Source organism: Sinocyclocheilus anshuiensis, unplaced genomic scaffold (assembly GCF_001515605.1).
Source record: "Sinocyclocheilus anshuiensis isolate Anshui unplaced genomic scaffold, SAMN03320099.WGS_v1.1 scaffold1455, whole genome shotgun sequence".
NCBI lineage: Eukaryota > Metazoa > Chordata > Actinopteri > Cypriniformes > Cyprinidae > Sinocyclocheilus > Sinocyclocheilus anshuiensis.
Window position 1 is genome coordinate 395908 of NW_015541012.1, and position 20146 is coordinate 416053.

Below are 20146 nucleotides of genomic sequence, written 5' to 3' on the forward strand. Positions count from 1 at the left end.
GCCCTCTCTTTCTCTCGCCCTCTACTGTATTAATAGCTGTGCAAAGGTTTTTTGTTCTACTCCTTCTTCTCTGCCAGGAATCTGTGCTGGACATGGAGATCCAGGCAGGGCAACAGGAGGAGATTAAACGATCTGTTCCATTGTGAGTGCATTGGCTTTGGGCCAGCGTCGGGCTAGAAATGTCAAACATGTCTCACACAAACACATGCAAACAAACACATGCTAGTATGTTCAAGTAAGCTCCTTTAACCCTCCTGCCAAGGCGTAAAAATTATACAGGCGCATATTCATACGCATTAGCCTCATAAATAAAGGCTTGGAGTCCAGCAGCCTCGCAAATGTGGGCGCTTAAGTGAATCTTTGCAAACAAATGCTCAGCCTTTAAGCCTTTGGAAGCCTACTTGGCTACCTGGCAGGCTGTCCAAATCTAGAAAACTTCCAGCATCAAAACCGAATTTAAAGCCCAGCATGTCAGATCAAACGGCATTCCTCTGGGCTTCATGTAACCAAAGTGGACCATTTTAAAAACAGCTCGACTTTGGCAATATTAGATGGCTGAATACTTGATGTACTGGCACTCTGGGGTGAAGCAAGTCAAAGCAAGGAGGGTGTTTCTCACACTGCCAGAGCCAAACATAGGATTTGAATTGCTGTTATGGTCATTTGGTGAAGCATGGCAACATGGGGTATATGTAGAGGAAAAAAGGTCCTTGCTACAGATGTTTGGTGTGTATAAACATGTCACAGAAGGCATAAATGTTTATGTTTATGTTTATGTCATAGCATAGTGAACGGTGTATGTCAAAAGTATAAATGTTAATGGTTCTTTGCCAGTTTAAAACGTCTTGATTGAAAAATTCTTGCAATATGACAATCCACAGAAAAGACAGACATGAGGATGCATTTTCTTGAGCTCCTAAACAAAAACAATATACATATTCATTTGTTACATACTACTTCCTAAGTCAAATTTATATTATAACATTTACAGTTTATTTACTTTAATAGTACATCCTGAAATATGCTGTCTTCCCTGAGGAAAAAGTGCATTACGTCTGTTCTTAGGGTAAGTTTGGCTCAAGAAAATGCTGCAAATTCTGCTAGTTGCTACAAGCCTAGTGGAGGATGTTAAAGGAGTTTTTCACTTCCAGAATGAAAATTCTGCAATCATTTACTCACCCTCACTTGTTCCAAACCTGTATGAGTTTCTTTCTTCTGTTGAACACAAAAGAAGATATTTTGAAAAATGTTAGTATCCGAACAGTTGATGGGCACCGTTGACTTCCATAGTATTTTTTTTTCCTACTATGGAAGTCAATGGTGCCCATCAACTGTTCGGATACTGACATTTTTCAAAATATCATTGTGCTCAACAAAAGAAAGAAACTCGTACAGGTTTGGAACAAGTGGAGGGTGAGTAAATGAAGACAGAATTTTCATTCTGGAAGTGAACGACTCCTTTAATGCAGATGATTCAGTCTCTTTGAGAAGATGTGCGGATTGACTTTTGTGACTGAGATTACTGAAGAAAACCATCAACAAAGAGTGCAAGATATTAACAATGTACTAACAATGTTTTTTTAAAAAGAAGATTTGTCTTGAAAGAATATGAATTTTGAACAGTGAATGATTCAGTAAACTGAAGTACTACATATTTCATGTATAAAATGTTTGAATATATTTTGTATATTTTACACTCGCTTGTCAATGTGAATTAATTCAACTAAAACTAGATGCTGTTTTGAGTAAAACTGACTAAAATGAATCAATATAACTTGATGAAATATTGACTACATTTAAAGGATATGTTTGTCAAAAGACAAAATCTATGGCTAAAAAAACTGTGAAACATCTAGAGAACTACAACACAAAATAGTTGAGAGATTTCAAAAACCCATTGTCAACCAGTTAAGCAACCAAACCAAGATGCTAGAAGACAGCCGCTAACATCTAATCTGAATTTAAAACAAATAACCTGTTTAAAAATGAACTCTGAAACACTGTTGAGTGCTACAACACAAAATAGTTAGTTGAGAGATTTGTGAAACCCACTGTCAACTAGGTTATCAACCCTAACCAAGATGCTAGAAGACATCTACTCTGATGGCATTGCTAATTTGAAGCACAATGTAGAGCAGCTGAAAAAAAGAAATCAATAAAAAAACCTCTTAGACAAGGATTTGGAGGTCAAATCCAAGCCATATAATCTTCATAATTTGGGATTGACAGCGTGAAGCTAAGAGGAAATCGACTGAGTTTATGATTAATACTGAATATCTGCAATATCTATTGGCGCCTGTGTGTGTCTATATCCTTTCTCTGAGATTTTGAGCATGCTCTAACAGAGTTTCCACAGATAACACCCGTGCAAATCTTATCTTCCTCCCACCCCAATCTCCACTCTCTCCCTCACATGCCCTAGAGAAGTACAGCGGAACACACACACATTTACTCCACTGGGAGTCAAAGTGTCTGACTTTTACAATGCAGTGACTATGTTGAGGTGGGACCAGGTTCCACAGGTGTGGTTCCCAGCCAAGCACCTGTCCTTCAAACACGAGAGACTCCAGAGGAGTCCGGCAGTGCTATATCGACACCACATCCCATTGAATAAAGAAAGGAGGAGGGTGTCCTGGGTGTTCTTTAAATCCTGATTCATCCAGTGTACTTCAGATGAGGCAGAATGTTGACACAATGGTCCATTGAAACCGCAGAAATGCTGCGGTAATTGGCAACAGCAGTGCAGGACTCCTCTGTGGAGACGGCACACAATGAGGGCAGAGCAAAAGCCTGAACTCTGGACGGGAAGAGGAACATCTTGTTATCATGAGTCATTGTCATATAGCTATCATTAATTTATCCATCGTTCTTTCTATCTAACTATCCATCGTTCTTCCTATCCATCTATCTATCTATCTATCTATCTATCTATCTAATCTATCTATCTATCTATCTATCTATCTATTTAATACAAAAACCCATTGTTGATGGTTTTCATCAGTAATCTCAGTGACAAAGGTCAATCCGCAAATCTTCTCAAAGAGACTTTGAATTTCAATTAATTTTAATTCTACTTCTTTACATTCAAATTCAAATTTCACATATGCATCTAGTTTGCTGAATCCATTTAAATTCAAATTCAGATGACTATGAACTGTGAGAGAGGCCAAGCATAGAATGAAAGACAGATGGAGAGGACGAGTTTCTGGAGACATTGTTTCGTGTGAGACAGAATGATAGTTGAGAGACAAGAACAAGAAATGCCTCAGATACAGTGGCGGCAGTCTGAGATTGAGCCCAGGATAAACTGTAATTTCCCAAGAACAGAAAGTACAACAGGCCTCTGAAAGAATCAGAGACAGACACGAACTTAGAAGGAAGAGCGTGAGATAAAGTGTGATACTTATGATATCTGCAGGTGCTCTCAGTACAGCCACGTGGAGGCAGGCCAGCACACATCCCCACGTGAAGTCTGGCTGTCTTTTTCCAGTCTTTCTCTCTCTCTCACTCACTTTTTCCTGCAGGCTGAACCTGAAAAGTAGTGCTCCACAGACCTGCCACAACAGTCTCTGAGTATTTTACGAGCCCAAAACGTAGCTCTCTCATTATGCGGTTGGCAGGTGTGGATGTGGCAGGGAAGATAACAGCCTTCCTTGTCTCTACTGACTCACAGCCAAAATCAACTGCACTCCCTGCTACTAAAATTATGATGATTTAGAAAAACCATTTACGAACCTGAAATCTAAAACAAGACATTATGAAACAATTCCATTTGATTTGCATGCTATGCAAATGATAGTATTTTTATACTTCATAGCACCGTGCTCTAAAGTAATAAGTGACGACTGCATGACGTTTGAGTTTTACTGTCACAAGCAGCAGCTGTTAAAGGCTTAAAGCTGACAGGTTCAACTCAACAGAGAGTCTCCTCAAACAAAATAAAGCTGTAGTTCTGTAATCCTGAATAGAGCCATTTTCCATCATATCAAGAACGGCATCTTAGGATTCTAAATGCCCTCAACTTTGCAGCATTTACAGTATAAATATACAAACTATGAAATGTACATAATCAAATAAAGCATGCTTTGAATGAATGACATCTGTTAAAACCGCTTAAATCATCTTGGTTTGATCAGTACTGTTGTGAATAAAACATCTGGGTTGTTTGAGCATTTTAAAGTGATTGTTTTAATTAAAAATTGGTCATTTCACAAACATCTGGAGCCTTTACACAGACAAGTGAAGGCTGCTCTGAGTGAAGGCAGATTTATTCCTGCTCCAAATTATGTGCAAAAGCACAATGCTGCATAAAAGCCGTAATAAAATATGCTGCTTTATTTCAGTGTAAATTAAATGCAGCATCAGAGCTACCATAATTTAATTCCATAAATTCTACATGTAGGGGAAGTCATGGCCTAATGGTTAGAGAGTCGGACTCGTAACCCAAAGGTTGCGGGTTCGAGTCTCGTACCGGCAGGGATTGTAGGTGGGGGGAGTGAATGTACAGCGCTCTCTCCCACCTTCAATACCACAACTGAGGTGCCCTTGAGCAAGGCACCGAACCCCCAACTGCTCCCCGGGTGCTGCAGCATAAATGGCTGCCCACTGCTCCGGGTGTGTGTTCACGGTGTGTGTGTGTTCACTGCTGTGTGTGTGCACTAAGGATGGGTTAAATGCAGAGCACTAATTCCTAGTATGGGTAACCATACTTGGCCACATGTCACTTCACTTCACTTCATGTATTAAGCACATATTAATAATTTAATTATTTTAAGCATCAATTAAATAACATTACTCCAGCAATTTAAATTCCCATGTAAATGTATTTATGCTTCATTAAACAGCCTCTTTTTAGGAATTTAAGCCACTTCGGGTGCAGCTTCTATGCCGCCTTTGCAGTTTAAAAAATGCATTAATTTTATAAAATGTGAACCTGTCTGTGAAAACCCAGCTAAAGTCATTTTTGGTGATTTACTATTTTCTATATAAAATCATCCTTCATAAGGTAAAGAACATTCTGTGAAAATGTAACATTTATATCTTTATTACTGACTGAGTAAGACCATGTCAAAGATTGAAATCATAGTGAAATTAATGGTTGAAATCAAACTTTGATGCTTGTTATCTCATAATTAGATTTTGAGACTTTAGCCTGGATTTCACAGAGAGGGTCACAAATAGATCCAACTCTAAATTCTGATTGTAAAATGACAATAAAATTGATATTAATTTGGCAAGTTGCTTAGTAGCTTGTCAACTGTAAACATCCAAAAAATACTACTTGGTGGTTGAATTATTTATTTGCATTGTGCCTAAGAACTCCCCATAACCATGTTATAGTTACCATAATGCATAGCCATATGTGGCTTAAGTTCATCATAATACTAGGGCGATACCGTGGCAGTGTATCTGTCACTTGATCCAAACTTCATCCCACATTTATCAGAGACTGCGCCAAAGGTCTGAGACAAATTCTGCCTTTTCAAACATTCAGTTAGTTTGTATACGTTTTCCAGCTTCGGGCTTCTCTATGTCAAAATATTTAGTTTTTGAACAAAGTTCCTCACATCAATCAATTTTTTCCAGTTCTACAAAATAACCTTACTCGAGCTCACGCTTCCATTTAAACACACATTCTCGCAAATGTCTACTCACATTAGTTTTGCTGGTGACGGAGAAGGTGGCTCTGCTGGAGAAGCGTGTGGTTGTGGGGCTGGAAGCAGAGCCGGTCAGAGCTGCTATGCTGGGGGCCACAGACAGTGGAGACTGATGCCCCGTGGTGCTGCTGTTGCTCTGTGGTGGTGCCGATCCTTCAGTGAGAAATGCGCTTCTGTCACACACCGACCCCGTAAGCATCTCTACCTGTCGGGTCAGGACCTCTAACTGACCCCTGAGCTGCCGGTTCTCCTGCTGCAGCTGTGCCACGGCCCGGCCCAGAGGTCCGCTCACATTAATGGCCTCTTCTAGTCTCCGCTCGATGCCCAGCTTGAAAGCACTGACGTCCACATGGATCTCACGTACGGCATCCCGCAATGTGGTTTCATAGCGGGCCAAAGCGGCACACACAGTCTCCACCTCCGGAGAGCCTTCGGCCACTGATGCCAATGGACCTGCATCCATCTCCACTGTGTGTCCAGGTACCTTCCTTTACAGTCCTACACCTGTCTCTGATAATTCCCTCTTGAAATTGTTTAAAGTCCCAGATCCTATAGAAATCCAGAGGGACTGACAACAGTGACCTGTGGAGACAAAAAATTAGTCAGAAACAAACTTTGTTTCCTGAACTAATGAATAAAAAACATCTTTAAATCTCACCCAACTTAAAAAAGTACAGTAGAAAATGTTCAAATTGTGAGTGTTTGAGTGTTTACAGACCTTATGTTTCAGTATGATTTCTCTGCTGTGAGTGTCTGAGTGTGTGAGTTCAGCCCACCGTGCTGTTTTAAAGTACAGCTCTCACAGTCACGTTAACCTCCTACTACTTCTGCAGCCCGGGGGAGGGAGCAGAGAGAGGGAGGGAACAAGAGAAAAGAGGAGGAGAGATAGAGCTCCACTTTATCCCGGCTCCCCCTCTTTCTTTCCACTGTATTTGTATTAATCTCCACTTTCACAACACAGTGCTTTGTCTCTGCTCTCTCTCTCTCTCTCTCTCTCTCACTCACTGTTCCTCACTCTTTTTTTTTTTCTCCTGACAGATAAAGGCCACTGCTCACATTTCTCCAGCTCAAGCATGTCCCAATGTCTCAGTGGTGCTATGTCAGAGAGAAACAGTCACGCCTTTTGTTTTTTTCTGTCTCACTTTCGCTGGGTTCGGAGTGTGGTGGTTGAGGTCAGGATAAAGACTGCACTCTTAAAGTTTTAAAGTGCCTGCTTATACTGTAAAAGTGTGACAATATGTGGTTTAAAATGTCCTGACAAGTTTCCAGCAGCAAGCTATTTGCCTGTCAGCACTGAATGTGAAAATTCTGTGCGATGTGACACAATCACATCCAGTCTGTAAATATTATTTAAAGATTAATGTACAATTATGAGGTGTGAGATTTTTGGTTACCTAACGTGTTGCTGCAGAAATAGAAAGTTGCATCATGCAAACAGAAGAAGTGTCTTATGCTCACCAAGGCTGAATTTATTTGATAAGAAATGCATTAAAACAGTAATATTGTGAGATATAATTAAAATTTAAAATAACTGTTTTCTGTTTGAAAATGTTATTTATTCCTGTGATGGCAAAGCTGAATTTTCAGCAGCCATAACTCAGGCTTCAGTCTCACGTGATCCTTCAGAAATCATTCTAATATGCTGATTTGCTGCTCAAGAAACATTTATCATTATCAGTGTTGAAAACAGTTGTGCCTCTTTATATTTTTGTGAAAACCTTGATTTTTTTTCTTTGATGAATAGAAAGTTCAAAGGGACCACATTTATTAAAAAAATATTTTTTTGTAACGTTAGAAATGTAATTACTATCACGTTTAATCAATTAAAGGCATCCTTGCTGAATTAAAAAAAACAAAATCACATTAGGCTGCCTGCCAAAACATTTTAGAATCCCTTCTTCTCATTTGAATACAATAGCTGAACTCATTTCAAATTAATAAACAAAGAGGTCATTCCGTGGAGAATCCTCCTCTGTACTTCCTAAGAGTTCAAAGTCTTGTCCTTTCCAAACTGACCTTGCGTCCTGTGATGATCAATCAGTGTATAGACAAAATGGGGGCCGATTGGATTTCAAGAGTTTGCTGTTTAGGGTGAATAGAGGGACATAATGGATCTGGAGGAAGTGGGCTTGTTGTGTTTGCGTCTGTGTTTGTCTTTTGTGGGTGAAGGGATGAGTGTAGAGCTGCAACCGAACCCCGGCAGAGCAAACAGGCCTAATCACATAATGAGGTGCAGGGGGGCTCTGGATTGGACTAACGGCCTGTAGCACAACCAATGAGTCCTGGCCAACTAACTGAAATAACTTTGCATTCCAGCCCACTGTTTACTGTAAACACTGGAAGCCGCGGGAGAGCGGAAGTGATTTATAGCTGTACACACTGGGCATGTGCTTATCAACTTTACATAACAGAGCTGTGAGCGAACGCAGGAAGAAAATGCCACGCTGAGGAACAGGATATCTATTAATCTTTCGTCAAGACATCTTGATCTAGATCTAGATCTAAAAAGAGGTTCTTCAGGAGTCAATCTTGCAACATATCTGACTCAAAGTTTGCTGGAAATTGTCTGCTAGCTTCTGACTCTGAGCAGCTGTTTTTTTACTCCCCTCCCCCCTCAGCCCTCCAAATATGATTTCCATCTTGCAATGATGTCAGACTTTCACGTCAGGCATGGGTTGTAAATGTCTCTCGGGATCAGCAACAGGCACATGGAGGAACGGCACAATGTCGTGCTTTTCCCTGGCAGTTTGTTACTGTATCGAATGCAGCCACCATTTCTTCCCTTTTGCCCTTATCTGATCCTGAGATACATGATGGTGATTCTGAGAAGTCGAGCAGAATGGATCAGACACGCTTTTTGGATCAGTAGCGCCGAGACAGACCAATGCAAGACCTCACATGCTCACGCAAGATCTGTTCACTCTTATCTGAGGAGGGATCAGTGACAGAGATAACCTGCACAGGTATTGCAACACTGACATGAGAGAAGGATGTGACCAAGACAAAACTATGACACAACTATAACTTCTTCCTAAGGAGTTGCTGAGCCCCAAGGATCTCTGGGTGTTGGGAAATGGCAGCTGACATACAGTCCTGATATGGCTCACCAAATTACACTGTAAGATTATGTCTGATTTAAACATACTCATGCATACAGTCATTGTGACAAATTTGTACAAGATTAACAAGTCAGATAAACAGTCATGAAAGACTGCTTTGTTTATTTTTAACACTTTCAGTAATCATGTAATTATGTTGAACTTTCTCCATAGTTGTTATTTTACAAACAAACACTGCATGCTTACCACAAGCTATAAAAGGTTTGCATTGTACTGTGCAGCTTTTCAATTGTTTCCTGAGTAAATAGGACAGCATCGGATGTTCAGGTTTTTTTCTGCTACTCTCATGTTGCAGTTTTTAACACTAAAACAAGTTCTATGTGAACAGCCCCTTCAACCAGTTTAAGGGGCCTTTAACACAGAATGCATTTCTGTGTTGAAATAGAAATCTTTTGTAACATTATAAATGTGTTTACTACCACTTTTGATAGGATTTAATGCATCCTTTTGGTTTAAAAAAAAAAAATCACATTAGGTTGCCTGCTAAAACATTTTTGAATCCTGCGTTCAGATTTAAATACAATAGCTGAACTAATTTCAAAGTACCATGCCAATTTAAAGGACTTTCAACACGTTTCAGCATTGAAGAATACTAGATGTTGGGCAGTGGAAGGAAGGTCTAGAGACATGTCTTTGGAACTTCTTTTAACTTGAGTGCAGCTTTGTAAGAACGCCTTGTCATGATGGCCACGCCTTGACACTGCAAAAGAAGAAAACTCAATGGTCAAAAATGTCTTGCACATGTTTACATAAAAAACAATGGAAAATGAGTGCAATGGAATGCAAAACCAAGTTCTGTGTCAACAGCCCCTAATACCTTTGCAGCCCAACAATATGCCATAAAGTGCCAAGCTATAAAATGTAATCACGTTAATCAGGTTGTATCTTAACAGCTGTGGCCCACACCAAAAGCTCACTGGAATCGAAGAATATATAATCAAAAGACATGGATGGAGAGAGATTGATTGGGGAAGTTGAGAATTAAATAATTTGTGACAAACTGACAAATCCTTCAAGTTTTACAAGAAAACCATAAAAAGCATGGCATTTATTGAAGCTTTTCGGAAGTGTAAAAAAAAAGATATGTGAACAACTTTACGCTTTTCAGCTGCAGTGCATTAGAAGTGCAAGAAAGCATGCAAACAGGGAAAGATTATCTAATTGGTTTGGTGATTGATTGCTTCATGTCATGCCCCATTTCTGCTTTTGGTGCTGGTTTGCTGGTCTTAGCTGGTCTCCCAGCCTAATTAGTTGACATGCCTCTAGCAGCTGAAACAAACTAGCTAAGAATGTTTAAGCTTGTTTTGCAGCAGTGAAGAGACATTTTTGTGGAATCATGTAAAAATCTTTCTAGCAATATTAACTACTTTGACTTATTATAAATGGATCAGTGGTGCCCTCCCAAAATAACCAGTCTGGCCTTATTCGAAAGAATGAGGCATGGTGGGAAACATGCAGTAAACAGTTAAGTTAACCACAAATCATGAATTCTATGTCACTAAACTTTAACACACACCGGTTGAACCACTAAGGCCTTAGAGCACATGGTTCTTTAACCACATTCAGCCGTGATGCCATAGACTGAAACTTTTCCTGTTCACATTGAGAAAATGTCAACCCATCAGTCTAAAGGCTGAAGTTTCATCCTCAGTTTGAGCGAACCAATGCCCTGCGAACCCTGTCTAGCTTTCATCTGCTGTTGACAAAGCTCCGATCCTTTTAAAAAAACAAAAGCCCATCTATTTCACCACGTGTAAGCTGTGGGTTTCCTGAAAACAAGGCTTCTTGGCCATTACATCAGAGTTTCCATGGGAACCCAGAAGTCCAAACACGTCCAGAAGAATAACAGCCAAATCATGATGTCATAGTCACTTCAAAGTCAATTTAATTAAGTGCACATTGTGCCAAGTGAGAGAGAGGAGGAGTGCGAGAAGCAGACGAGAGAACAATAAAACTGATTTAAACTTATTTTTGTGATATTCTTGGCATTTTCTCAGAGGCATAAGCAGATCAATTTCTGGCAGGCTGCACCATGACGTGAGTTATGGTTGAAATGTGACTATAATGCATATCTGAACCAGAGGTGATTGATTTCATGCTCTCACAAACCATTCACATACTCACATCACAGAGATGGACACCGAACGGCCAGTCTTGTCCACTCTGGTGTGACAGTGTGATCCTCCAGCTGAAGAAATGCCCTTATGCTGAGAAGAACGATGGGGTTGAAAGGTGAAAAGAACAGGGATGTGGAGGAGGGGGACACATTCCCCAAATCCCAGCCGACCTCCTGAGATGGCTCCAGATAATTACATGCCCCGTTTGCTCTGAACGGCCAGGATGGGCCGACTGAGCTGTACTCTGTGTTGATCTCCACTGCTGCACACACACATAAACAGCCTCTTTTATCAATCGAATACATACGCACATAAGCATGCCTAAGAGGAATATGAGATTACATCCAAACCACATCAGAACTCACCGCAACACAATTACCCCCTGATTCAGTGCAGTTTGCTTAAACCCTTCGATCAACACTGTACTTAATCTTGTGTAGAAACGTGGTCTAGTGGTCTACTGGGATGTCTTTACAGTGGAGAAAGTGATTCCGACTTCATCTCATCCATGAAATAAGCCTTGTCTTAAGTGGGCTTTATCTTTAAAAGGAATAAGTAAACAGAAACTATTGTGACAACAAGTGCAGAGTAATTACATCCACTGCTCAATGACTTAATATTGCATTTGGATTTAGGCTGAGGTTTGTTAATATTTATTTACTTAATGTCTCAAAATCACAATTTCCTTCCAAATTAAACAGGCTGTTTGTCATTCTGGTGTAAACTAAGCTACATATTACCTTTAAAAAGAACAATGGGGAAATTATAGTGCTCAATGAAAGCTGTGGATCATCTCATTTGGATTACATTAAGGGTTGAGAGAAGATCCAAAAAGTTCTATCGTTCTACAAATGTGGGGAAAAAATTACAGTGGAGTCCAAAAGTTTGAGGAAAATCTGGGATTTATTTCATTTATACCCTGAAATGAAAATAAATATTTAAGATTGTGGCGTTAAATAAATATTATTAAATATTTCTAAGACTAAATCAAATATGTAAATTTGTGCCATATGTCCTGCTTCCATGGATCATCTCAGATAATATGATAATCAGGGTTTACACAAACTTGTGGATGTCAATGAATAAATTATTCAACTTAATTAAATTATTTAAATGGTTTTAAAACAAAAAATAAATTATTATTCAATTCAACATCACTCATGTTGTTATGCTGATATAATTCAAAGAAAATTAAAAAGAAAAAAGTGAAAAATAGACCTCACTATTTTTTACACTACTTTTCAAATATTTGGGCTCATATAAGATCTAAAAAAAATAAATAAATAAATAAAACTTTTATTTAGCAAGAGCACATTAAACGGATCAAAAGAGACAGTTAAGACTTTTATATTGTTACAAAAAATAAAAAATTCCAATAAATGTTGTTGAACTTCTTATTCATCAAAAATCCTGAAAAAATCAGCACAGATGTTTTCAACACTGATAATAAGAAATGTTTTTTGGGCACCAAATCAGCATATTAGAATGATTTCTGAAGGATCATGTGACACTGACTGAAGACTGCAGCTGCTTTACAATCATAGGAATGAATTACATTTTAAAATATATTAAAATATATATAAAAATGACATTTCAAAATATATTCAAATAAAAAACTGTTATTTTAATAATTTCACAATATTACTGTTTTTCCTGTATTTTTTTTATTAAATAAATGCAGCTTTGGTGAGCACAAGAGACTTCTTTCAGAAAAATTGAAAAATGTTACCAGCCCCAAATATTTGAACAGTATATGAGTGCAAGCAGAAAGTAAAAGCACACATAATAAATGCAAAAATTTCTTCACAAAGCTGCAGCCCCTTCCTGAGAAGCAGGAACTATCAGTCTGCAGCCCATGCCAAGAATAATACTTTAGCAATGATAGATTTTCTAGGAAGCAAGTAAGAGTGATGTAATCGAGGCAACTCAAGCCAAAACCCATTTTCTGTCATATCCATCTATTGTTTCTGCAATCTGCTCTGCTGTACCGAAACTCAGCTAAAACCCTACAGCAGCCTCATATTGCATGACATCATCCTGTCTCTTTAACCGTTAGAAGGCGAGGCCACATAGTCTTTAACGCATGCACGCACACACAGACACAAACATACACAACAGTGCACTTGGAAAATCATCATTGGTATTAGTGTTACCGTGCTGAGATTGATGAGCTGGGATACATGTGCTCCTCTGGAGTGGTTTGGACAGCATAATAATGGGCTTATTTGACCGTGTTCCTGATGAGAGTTACATGAGCTGTGCAGAGAATGACCATTTTGGTTTCTCACTTGAGGGAAGAAAAACATATTTTTTCTATTAGTGGTTGATGTCAGCATGTAGGCTACGATAGTGGTCTAAAGTGGAAGAAAAAAATAGTCAAAACATAAAATGAAAATACTGATGTGCATATTTTTACTCTACATGTCATCTGGTTCCATAATGCATTTTATAACTGCATGTTTAAGAGAATAAAGGCTCCACCAGTAATGGTTTGAACTCAAGTAATCGTAAAAAATAAATACACATAATATAATAATATTAAATTATAATCAGTGTTATTTAGTATCCTCGAAATTCTAGTTTAATTTGTATTAATATTTCGAAATATTTATATTTTCTGTTAATTTTGCCATGTTTTTTTGTTATTATTATTATCTTTTTAAATAATATGTCTATATTCATTTTTATTTCAGTTTTAGTTATTAGTTATTTAGTTTAGTTATTTTAGTACCTCAAGTTAAACTAAATTAAAATGAGAAATGTTACCTTGGCAAATAGCTGAAATAAAATAAGTTTAAGTTTTTATTTTATTTTGTTACAAAACAACAAGTTTTTTTTATTTATTTATGGTTTTAATTAACTACAACTATAACTAGATTATATTATAATTAACTCTAATAATATAATATAATATAATATAATATAATATAATATAATATAATATAATATAATATAATATAATATAATATAATATAATATAACCAAAGCTAAAGTTAAAAAAGCAAGAAATTCAGTTGAATGTTTCTTATTCGATTCATTCAGGTGCCAGTTTCCAATACTGCTTATTTCCAAGTGCTGGATAAACAGTCAGCCAAACAAAGGCTTGTGTGAGAGCAAGAGAATACAAGCCCCTGTAAAATCTTTCATTTGGTGTGAGCTATTCACCATGACGGTTGAGAGGCCCTTTACAGGCTGAAGCATGGAGGCCCCTCCAGGTGAATTAAACTAGGTGTCTGTGTGTGTTTGAGTATGTGTAACATTCCTAATTGTCTGAACACAAAGAGACTTTGGAATGAACATTGAGAGTGAGCTACAACATATTATTAGCATGAAGTCTTTGCACACAAATCAGCCTTTGACACAACGCAAACACATCACAGCGGGCCTGTGAGCTCAGAGCGAAAGTGTTACTAATTTGTGCAATAACAGGCTTTGACGTGGCATACGTGCATGTGCTCACCTGCGAGGGATCAGAGCCAAATGTATGTAATCACTCATACACCTGCCTATTGCGGTGTGGTCACACTGCAGTAACAGCATCAGCCTCCAGTAAGAGTGCTTTGTAGCTCATTAGCAGCCATTCACCCTGGTAAAAATACAGTGAAATATTATGACAAGGCACTAGTGATATATTCACAATGATGAAAGTGAAAGAAGAATGAAAAGAAAAGCAAAAACATATCACACTGCATTTGGAACTGACAACCAATTTATACTGCAAATGTTGAATACTTAAGTAGTACATATATATTAGCTATCATTTATGTTCTACTAAAGTTTTGTTCTACTACAGTATACAGCACTATTGACCACTTGGGAGCCTTTCATGTCTTGCAAATGTATGTATTGTAATATAAATTGCATATATCACTACAGTATTTAATAGCCTACCATAAAAATGTGTTTCTAGCTGGGAAATTTGCACTCAAATGTTATAAATAATATGTTATTTATAATATGATAAAATGTTAATATCAGGCCATAGTGTTGATCCTCTAGGAAGCAATGGACACCACCACAACTGAAATTTACATTTATATGTACATCACAAACTGCAGACACAACAAATACATAATTGATTGGTGCTTAAAATTTCTTATTACAGTTGTGCTGCTTAATATTTTTGTTTTCCCAGGATTCTTTGATGAATATAAAGTTCATTAAAACAGCATTTTATTTTTTATTTCACTTTAGTTTTAGTTATTTTAGTACCTAGTTAAACTAAATGAAAATGAGAAATGTTGAAAGCTGAAATAAAATAATTTTGTTCTTACTTTACTTGCATGTTTGATGCTATTAATAATATATTACCTTCGTCCACCACAACATTTAGCTTAACAGGTGAGGAGACTCACAGACAGTTAGAAGCAGAAGCAGGATGGGCCTGGAAAAGGTTATCTGCTGGGACACAAATCATTTTCAATGAGAGCCGGACAGAATTTAAAGTGATAGTTCACCCAAAAATGAAACTTCTATCATCATTTACTCACCCTCATGACGTTCCAAACCTATATTACTTTCTTTCTTCTGTGAAACACAAAAGAACATATTTCAAAAAGAACCTATATCCCATTGACTTTCATTATATGGACAAAAACTGTGTGTGGTGGTGATCCAGTCTACTGTTGGCAGTGCTGGGAATGAGAAGTCAGAGAGGTCAGGGCATGTGCTGGAGGGATGAGGCGACTGCTGGGCGTCTGTCACAGCTCAAGATAAGGCCAGTGGGCAGGTCTGGCGCGCTGCAGAGGTACAGGAGATTAGACATAATACAGAGAGCCGAACAGAGACAAGAAAGTGTGTCGGTAGAAGCTGACTTCTTACATCGGTCAGCTGTTGATAAGTGTCCCTGATCCAGGATCAGTCAAATGCAGACTCCTACCTTGAACTGAGATGTGCTGTTGAAAGATTATGCCTTTCCTTTCCCTGTAGGAATAATCCTTGCATGAGTGAGAATGAATGATGAGCAGCAGGATGAGTATCGGCAGAGCTCTCCCACACACCGCTCGCTCAGAGACATTCTGGCCTGGACAATTATTTCTGAGTCCACTCCCTACATCCCCACACCAGTGACTGCAGGGCGACTGTGCTGGACGTGCTTTACCTCTGACCCCTGCATAGTAGGAGGCTCAATAAAGCGAGTCATTGCTACATACTGTATAAAACACAGCATAGAGAATGAGAGCCTGTGAGTATATGGGTGTTTCTTTAGTACTTTTGGACTTGTTGACCTGTAAAAATGAAACACAATTTTCAAACTCAAAAGTTTAATTTGTCTAGTAACAGATAAATGTATCACAGGACCATTTTTGTTGTCATGAACAAATCTCATTTCCACCACATCTCAAATCACTATTCTGTAGTGGAATTGATGGGGATATAAATGACATTTTTGTAAGACAATGGCAGATTTCTTTGTTTTGGATGAGTTGATTTCATTGCTAGCACTTTATGTGTCCTTAATACAAACAATTGTATCATAATTGTAATTTTTTTTTACACTTTTTGCATAATTTGACAAATACATTTTTTTAAATTGTATTCATGGATCAAATATCTCTCAATAACAATGTTGTCAAACATTACAACTGAGGGAGAGTCATAATGTGGGTACAAAATTAATAATCTTCACACAATAAAAGTTTAAACTGTTTTTATTGTTTATTTCATTCTTTATATAGACTTTAGAAAGTAGTATTCATAGTAGTCTCTAAACACTAACCCCCGGTTTCACAGACAAGGCTTAAGCCTAGTCCCAGACTAAAATGTAAATCTGAGCTGTGTCAACTGAAAGAAACTTGCACTGACTAATCTTAAAATATATCAGTTTCTTTGTTTTGTCTCAAGATGCACACCAGTAATGTTTTTTCTAAGGCATGTTTATGAAAAATTACTTAAATGTCCTAATTGAACTATGGCCTAATCCTGGCTTAGTCTAAGCCCTGTCTGTGAAACCAGGCCTAAATGTTATTGATCTAATTGTGGTGATTCATCCATGTTGTTTCATTTTTAATTTACAAAATTTTTTTTTGACCACATCATTTTTAATTTAAACATCAGTGACTGACAGACATATACATATATATTAGACTTCACCAGAGTTTGCATTCAGATCAGCCTCCATCCAATCAACAACCACCCTACACTTTTTTTTTTCTTTTTCCATAATCCATTTCACTCAAATTTATGTCAAAAATGAATACAAGATCTGTCACTATTTCTGTAACATCACAACTTAAGAAAAATCAACCGCTGGGAAAAGTGCCCATAGTTGAAGAAACACCCCATTATGCCCCTCACTTATTTAATAAATAATGGACATTATTTATTGATTTTGTTTAAATTATTTTATTATATGTGAATAAAGAGACTACAAGATACTAGCACAGTGTAGGGGACTGGATGCCGGGTACAATGATCAAATGTACAGTTTAGAGGCCTATATGCAAAAATATCTGACCATGGAATGTTGCAACTGACCAATCACAATCGAGCATTCCAGAGAGCAATAAACTTATACTACTCCATATTAAATGAAAAGAAAGAACACTGAGGCATGCAACAGAGGCGCCAGAGCTATTGATGACTGTGTCTAAGTGCAAACACACTTGATTGAGCTGACAGAGGGACACAGACGCTAACATGACTAATGGGAGAAAGATAAACAGTGACAGAAAAGACAGACAAGGTAAAGAGATAGAGAAAATGACTGGCCCCCAGTAGACATGATAAACCGGTGTGGATGACTTCACTTCCCGGCACTAGGTCCAGAAGGCATAGGAGGAGATGGGGTCAGGGGAGGTCAGTGGACAATGAGGCTTTTCCATTCCTACCCAATTTAATGGCTGAGAATCTGCCCGACTGACCCTTCTCGTGTAGCACTGCAGGGGAGGGTGTCTGATCCTGACTTTTGACCTCTCAGTTGGTCTCCTCTCCCAAAAGGAATCCATTTCTTCAGTCAGTTCAGCGCAAATCACACCACATCATAGGAATCAGATTACAAGCAGGAAAGACATCAAATGCAGGGTATGACATACTTTACCAACAAACCACGTTTTTGAATCTTGTACATTCATGGACAGTCACAAACTAATAGGAGCTCAGCAGGGGAACGTCTTTGGGATCGTAGTTCACTGGTTAGTCTAAATCCTCCCTCACTGCGGATTCCTACAAAATAACAGATGACATAAAGATGGCTGCCATTAAATTACAGTACAGAGCTGCAATACAGAGGCGAGCCATGTGGATGTTAGAGCTATCACTCAGTTTGTGGCATCAAATTTTTCTGAAGCTCACTTTCAGCTGACAGCTTCATCTTTAATCACCTCTGTGTCTGGAGAGCCAAGGAAAAACTTGGCGATATTTCCTGGCAAGGCCTCGGAGAACTTAATCATATATGGTCTAAAGCTCTGAACGATTGCTAAGCATTTTAGTACGTCTGTTCCATGACATCATGACTGAGTGCGCACGTATGCACATATGCTGCCCAATTTTCTAATAAGGAAAGCTGTGTGCATGTGTGCGTAGCGGTACGTGATTGTTCCTCTTATCTTCAACCTTTTAAATGTTTCAAAGGTGTGTTTTTGTTTCAGCTAAGCACTTTCATCAGGATTTGTTTTCTTAGTTGGCATTCATTTAACATGGATCCACAGGTTTGTTTCACAGAAGGTGTGGAACAATTACCCTTTCTGTTCTCCCACTCGGTTTCTGTCTGTGCTGTGCTTTACAGAAAAAAATAACAATAACAGCCTTAGGGGATGTGTTTTTAGGTAGGCCTATATGTTGCGTGCTTACCGGCATAAACCAATAAACACCACACCAAAGCAATGGCTGCTGAGATACAGTAAACTATTATCATCTGCCTTTGAGCCCCTTGAGCCCATTATGTCCCACAGCTATTTTCATTCATGTCATTTCTCATGCTTCCATGTGTTGATGTGTTGGATCCCCTTTCATAGACTTCCAGCCTATTTAAACATAGATCTTCAGACTCAGTTTTTCTCAGACTGATATTAGAAAAGCATCTCCCCACAGGCTCACTGTATAATCAAATGCATATGAACGTTAATGTTATATTGAATATAAATTCACCCTCCATTTTACTTCATTTTTAAGGATGCATTGAGTTCATTCTATTATTTAAAAAAAAAACATAAAAAAAAAAAACAAATGTGACAATTAAAATTAAAAAATAATAATAAAAACCTGACTGAACAAACAAACTTTTATCACAAAAAATTGGCATCTGCTATTCATTGTTTATTTTATTTTAAAGTTTACATTTTTGGTTTATGCATTAGTGGAGAATGTGCTATGACCTTTCCATAACACTCATTTTTCTATGATCTAATGAGTGTCACAGTTATCAAAATGGTATAAATCATATTCCAGATGCTAAAATGTTTACGTCTGTGAACGCACTAAATTACACAGCCATAAACTTGTTTATATCATGGTGGTGTTTATACCAAGTATTTTATTGCCAGAACAGCTCGCCCACTTATCCTCAACGTCTGTAAAGATGAACCTCTCTGTAATTCACTTTAAAAGAACCTTAAATCAGATGTGGCCAGGCATGGATCTGGTTAAACCTCTATTTAGAGCTGGACATCCCAAAACTATGAAATGGCAATGAAGTTGATGTCAAGCAGACTGGCATCCTGATCTTTACTACACACGTATCATTGTTCTTCATAGGTGTCATCAGGTGCTGAGAAGACGCAATGTCTCAACCAACTATCTCACACACTAAAAATACTACAAGTCATAGTGTCAGCTAGTCTTGGCAGCGCTGGCCAATGGGAGAAATTTGAGCATAGAGATGCAAGGAGGGTGAAAAGACAGTAGCGATAGAAGAGAGAGAGAGAGAGAGAGAGAGAGAGATTAAATTTGATTTTTAAATCAAATTTAAAAGGCAGAAACCACAGACTGATTGATGCGGGTTGCCAGGACAGACATCTTTCCAAGTCATTCTATTCCACCGATTAAATGAAAGGGGTCCGATTGAGCATCTAGCCTGTGCCCTCACCAAAGAACCAAAGAATCCAAGGTAAAGTCTCCCTTTTGGATCTTCATACCACCAGACTTCAAACACAGGACAAAGGTGCAGAACATCACAGGAAAAATAAACACACACACACACACACACACACACGACAGGAAGAGGCAGCAGGACATATAGAGAAGAAAATAAGACAGGATAAAAAGACAAACAGTCAAATAATCCTGATGATAAGGTGAAGAATTGGGGTGGGGG

At 38.1% G+C, this 20146-nt stretch overlaps 1 protein-coding gene and 1 long non-coding RNA gene across 4 annotated transcripts in view; both read right to left on the reverse strand.

Moving 5' to 3' along the window:
- Positions 1 to 6460, reverse strand: part of smtnl (smoothelin, like) — a 20894-nt gene extending 14434 nt beyond the window's left edge. For both annotated transcript variants that reach the window (XM_016488757.1, XM_016488758.1), the window contains exons 1-2: positions 6376 to 6460; positions 5656 to 6239 (exon numbers count right to left, since the gene is read on the reverse strand). In XM_016488757.1, the coding sequence (XP_016344243.1) occupies positions 5656 to 6120 (465 nt within the window). In that variant the 5' untranslated portion in view covers positions 6121 to 6239; positions 6376 to 6460. The remainder of the gene's footprint in view (positions 1 to 5655; positions 6240 to 6375) is intronic.
- A 2800-nt stretch (positions 6461 to 9260) lies between these two features.
- LOC107690473 (uncharacterized) lies at positions 9261 to 15282 on the reverse strand. Of its 2 annotated transcripts, XR_001634442.1 has the most exons (5): positions 15205 to 15282; positions 14354 to 14479; positions 13047 to 13180; positions 10901 to 11155; positions 9261 to 9476 (listed from the first exon to the last, which is right to left on the reverse strand). It is a non-coding gene; the product is annotated as an uncharacterized LOC107690473 (long non-coding RNA). The 2 variants fall into 2 exon arrangements; XR_001634443.1 differs by lacking the exons at positions 13047 to 13180; positions 14354 to 14479; positions 15205 to 15282 and adding an exon at positions 11259 to 11428.
- Between the last annotated feature and the right edge of the window lie 4864 nt (positions 15283 to 20146).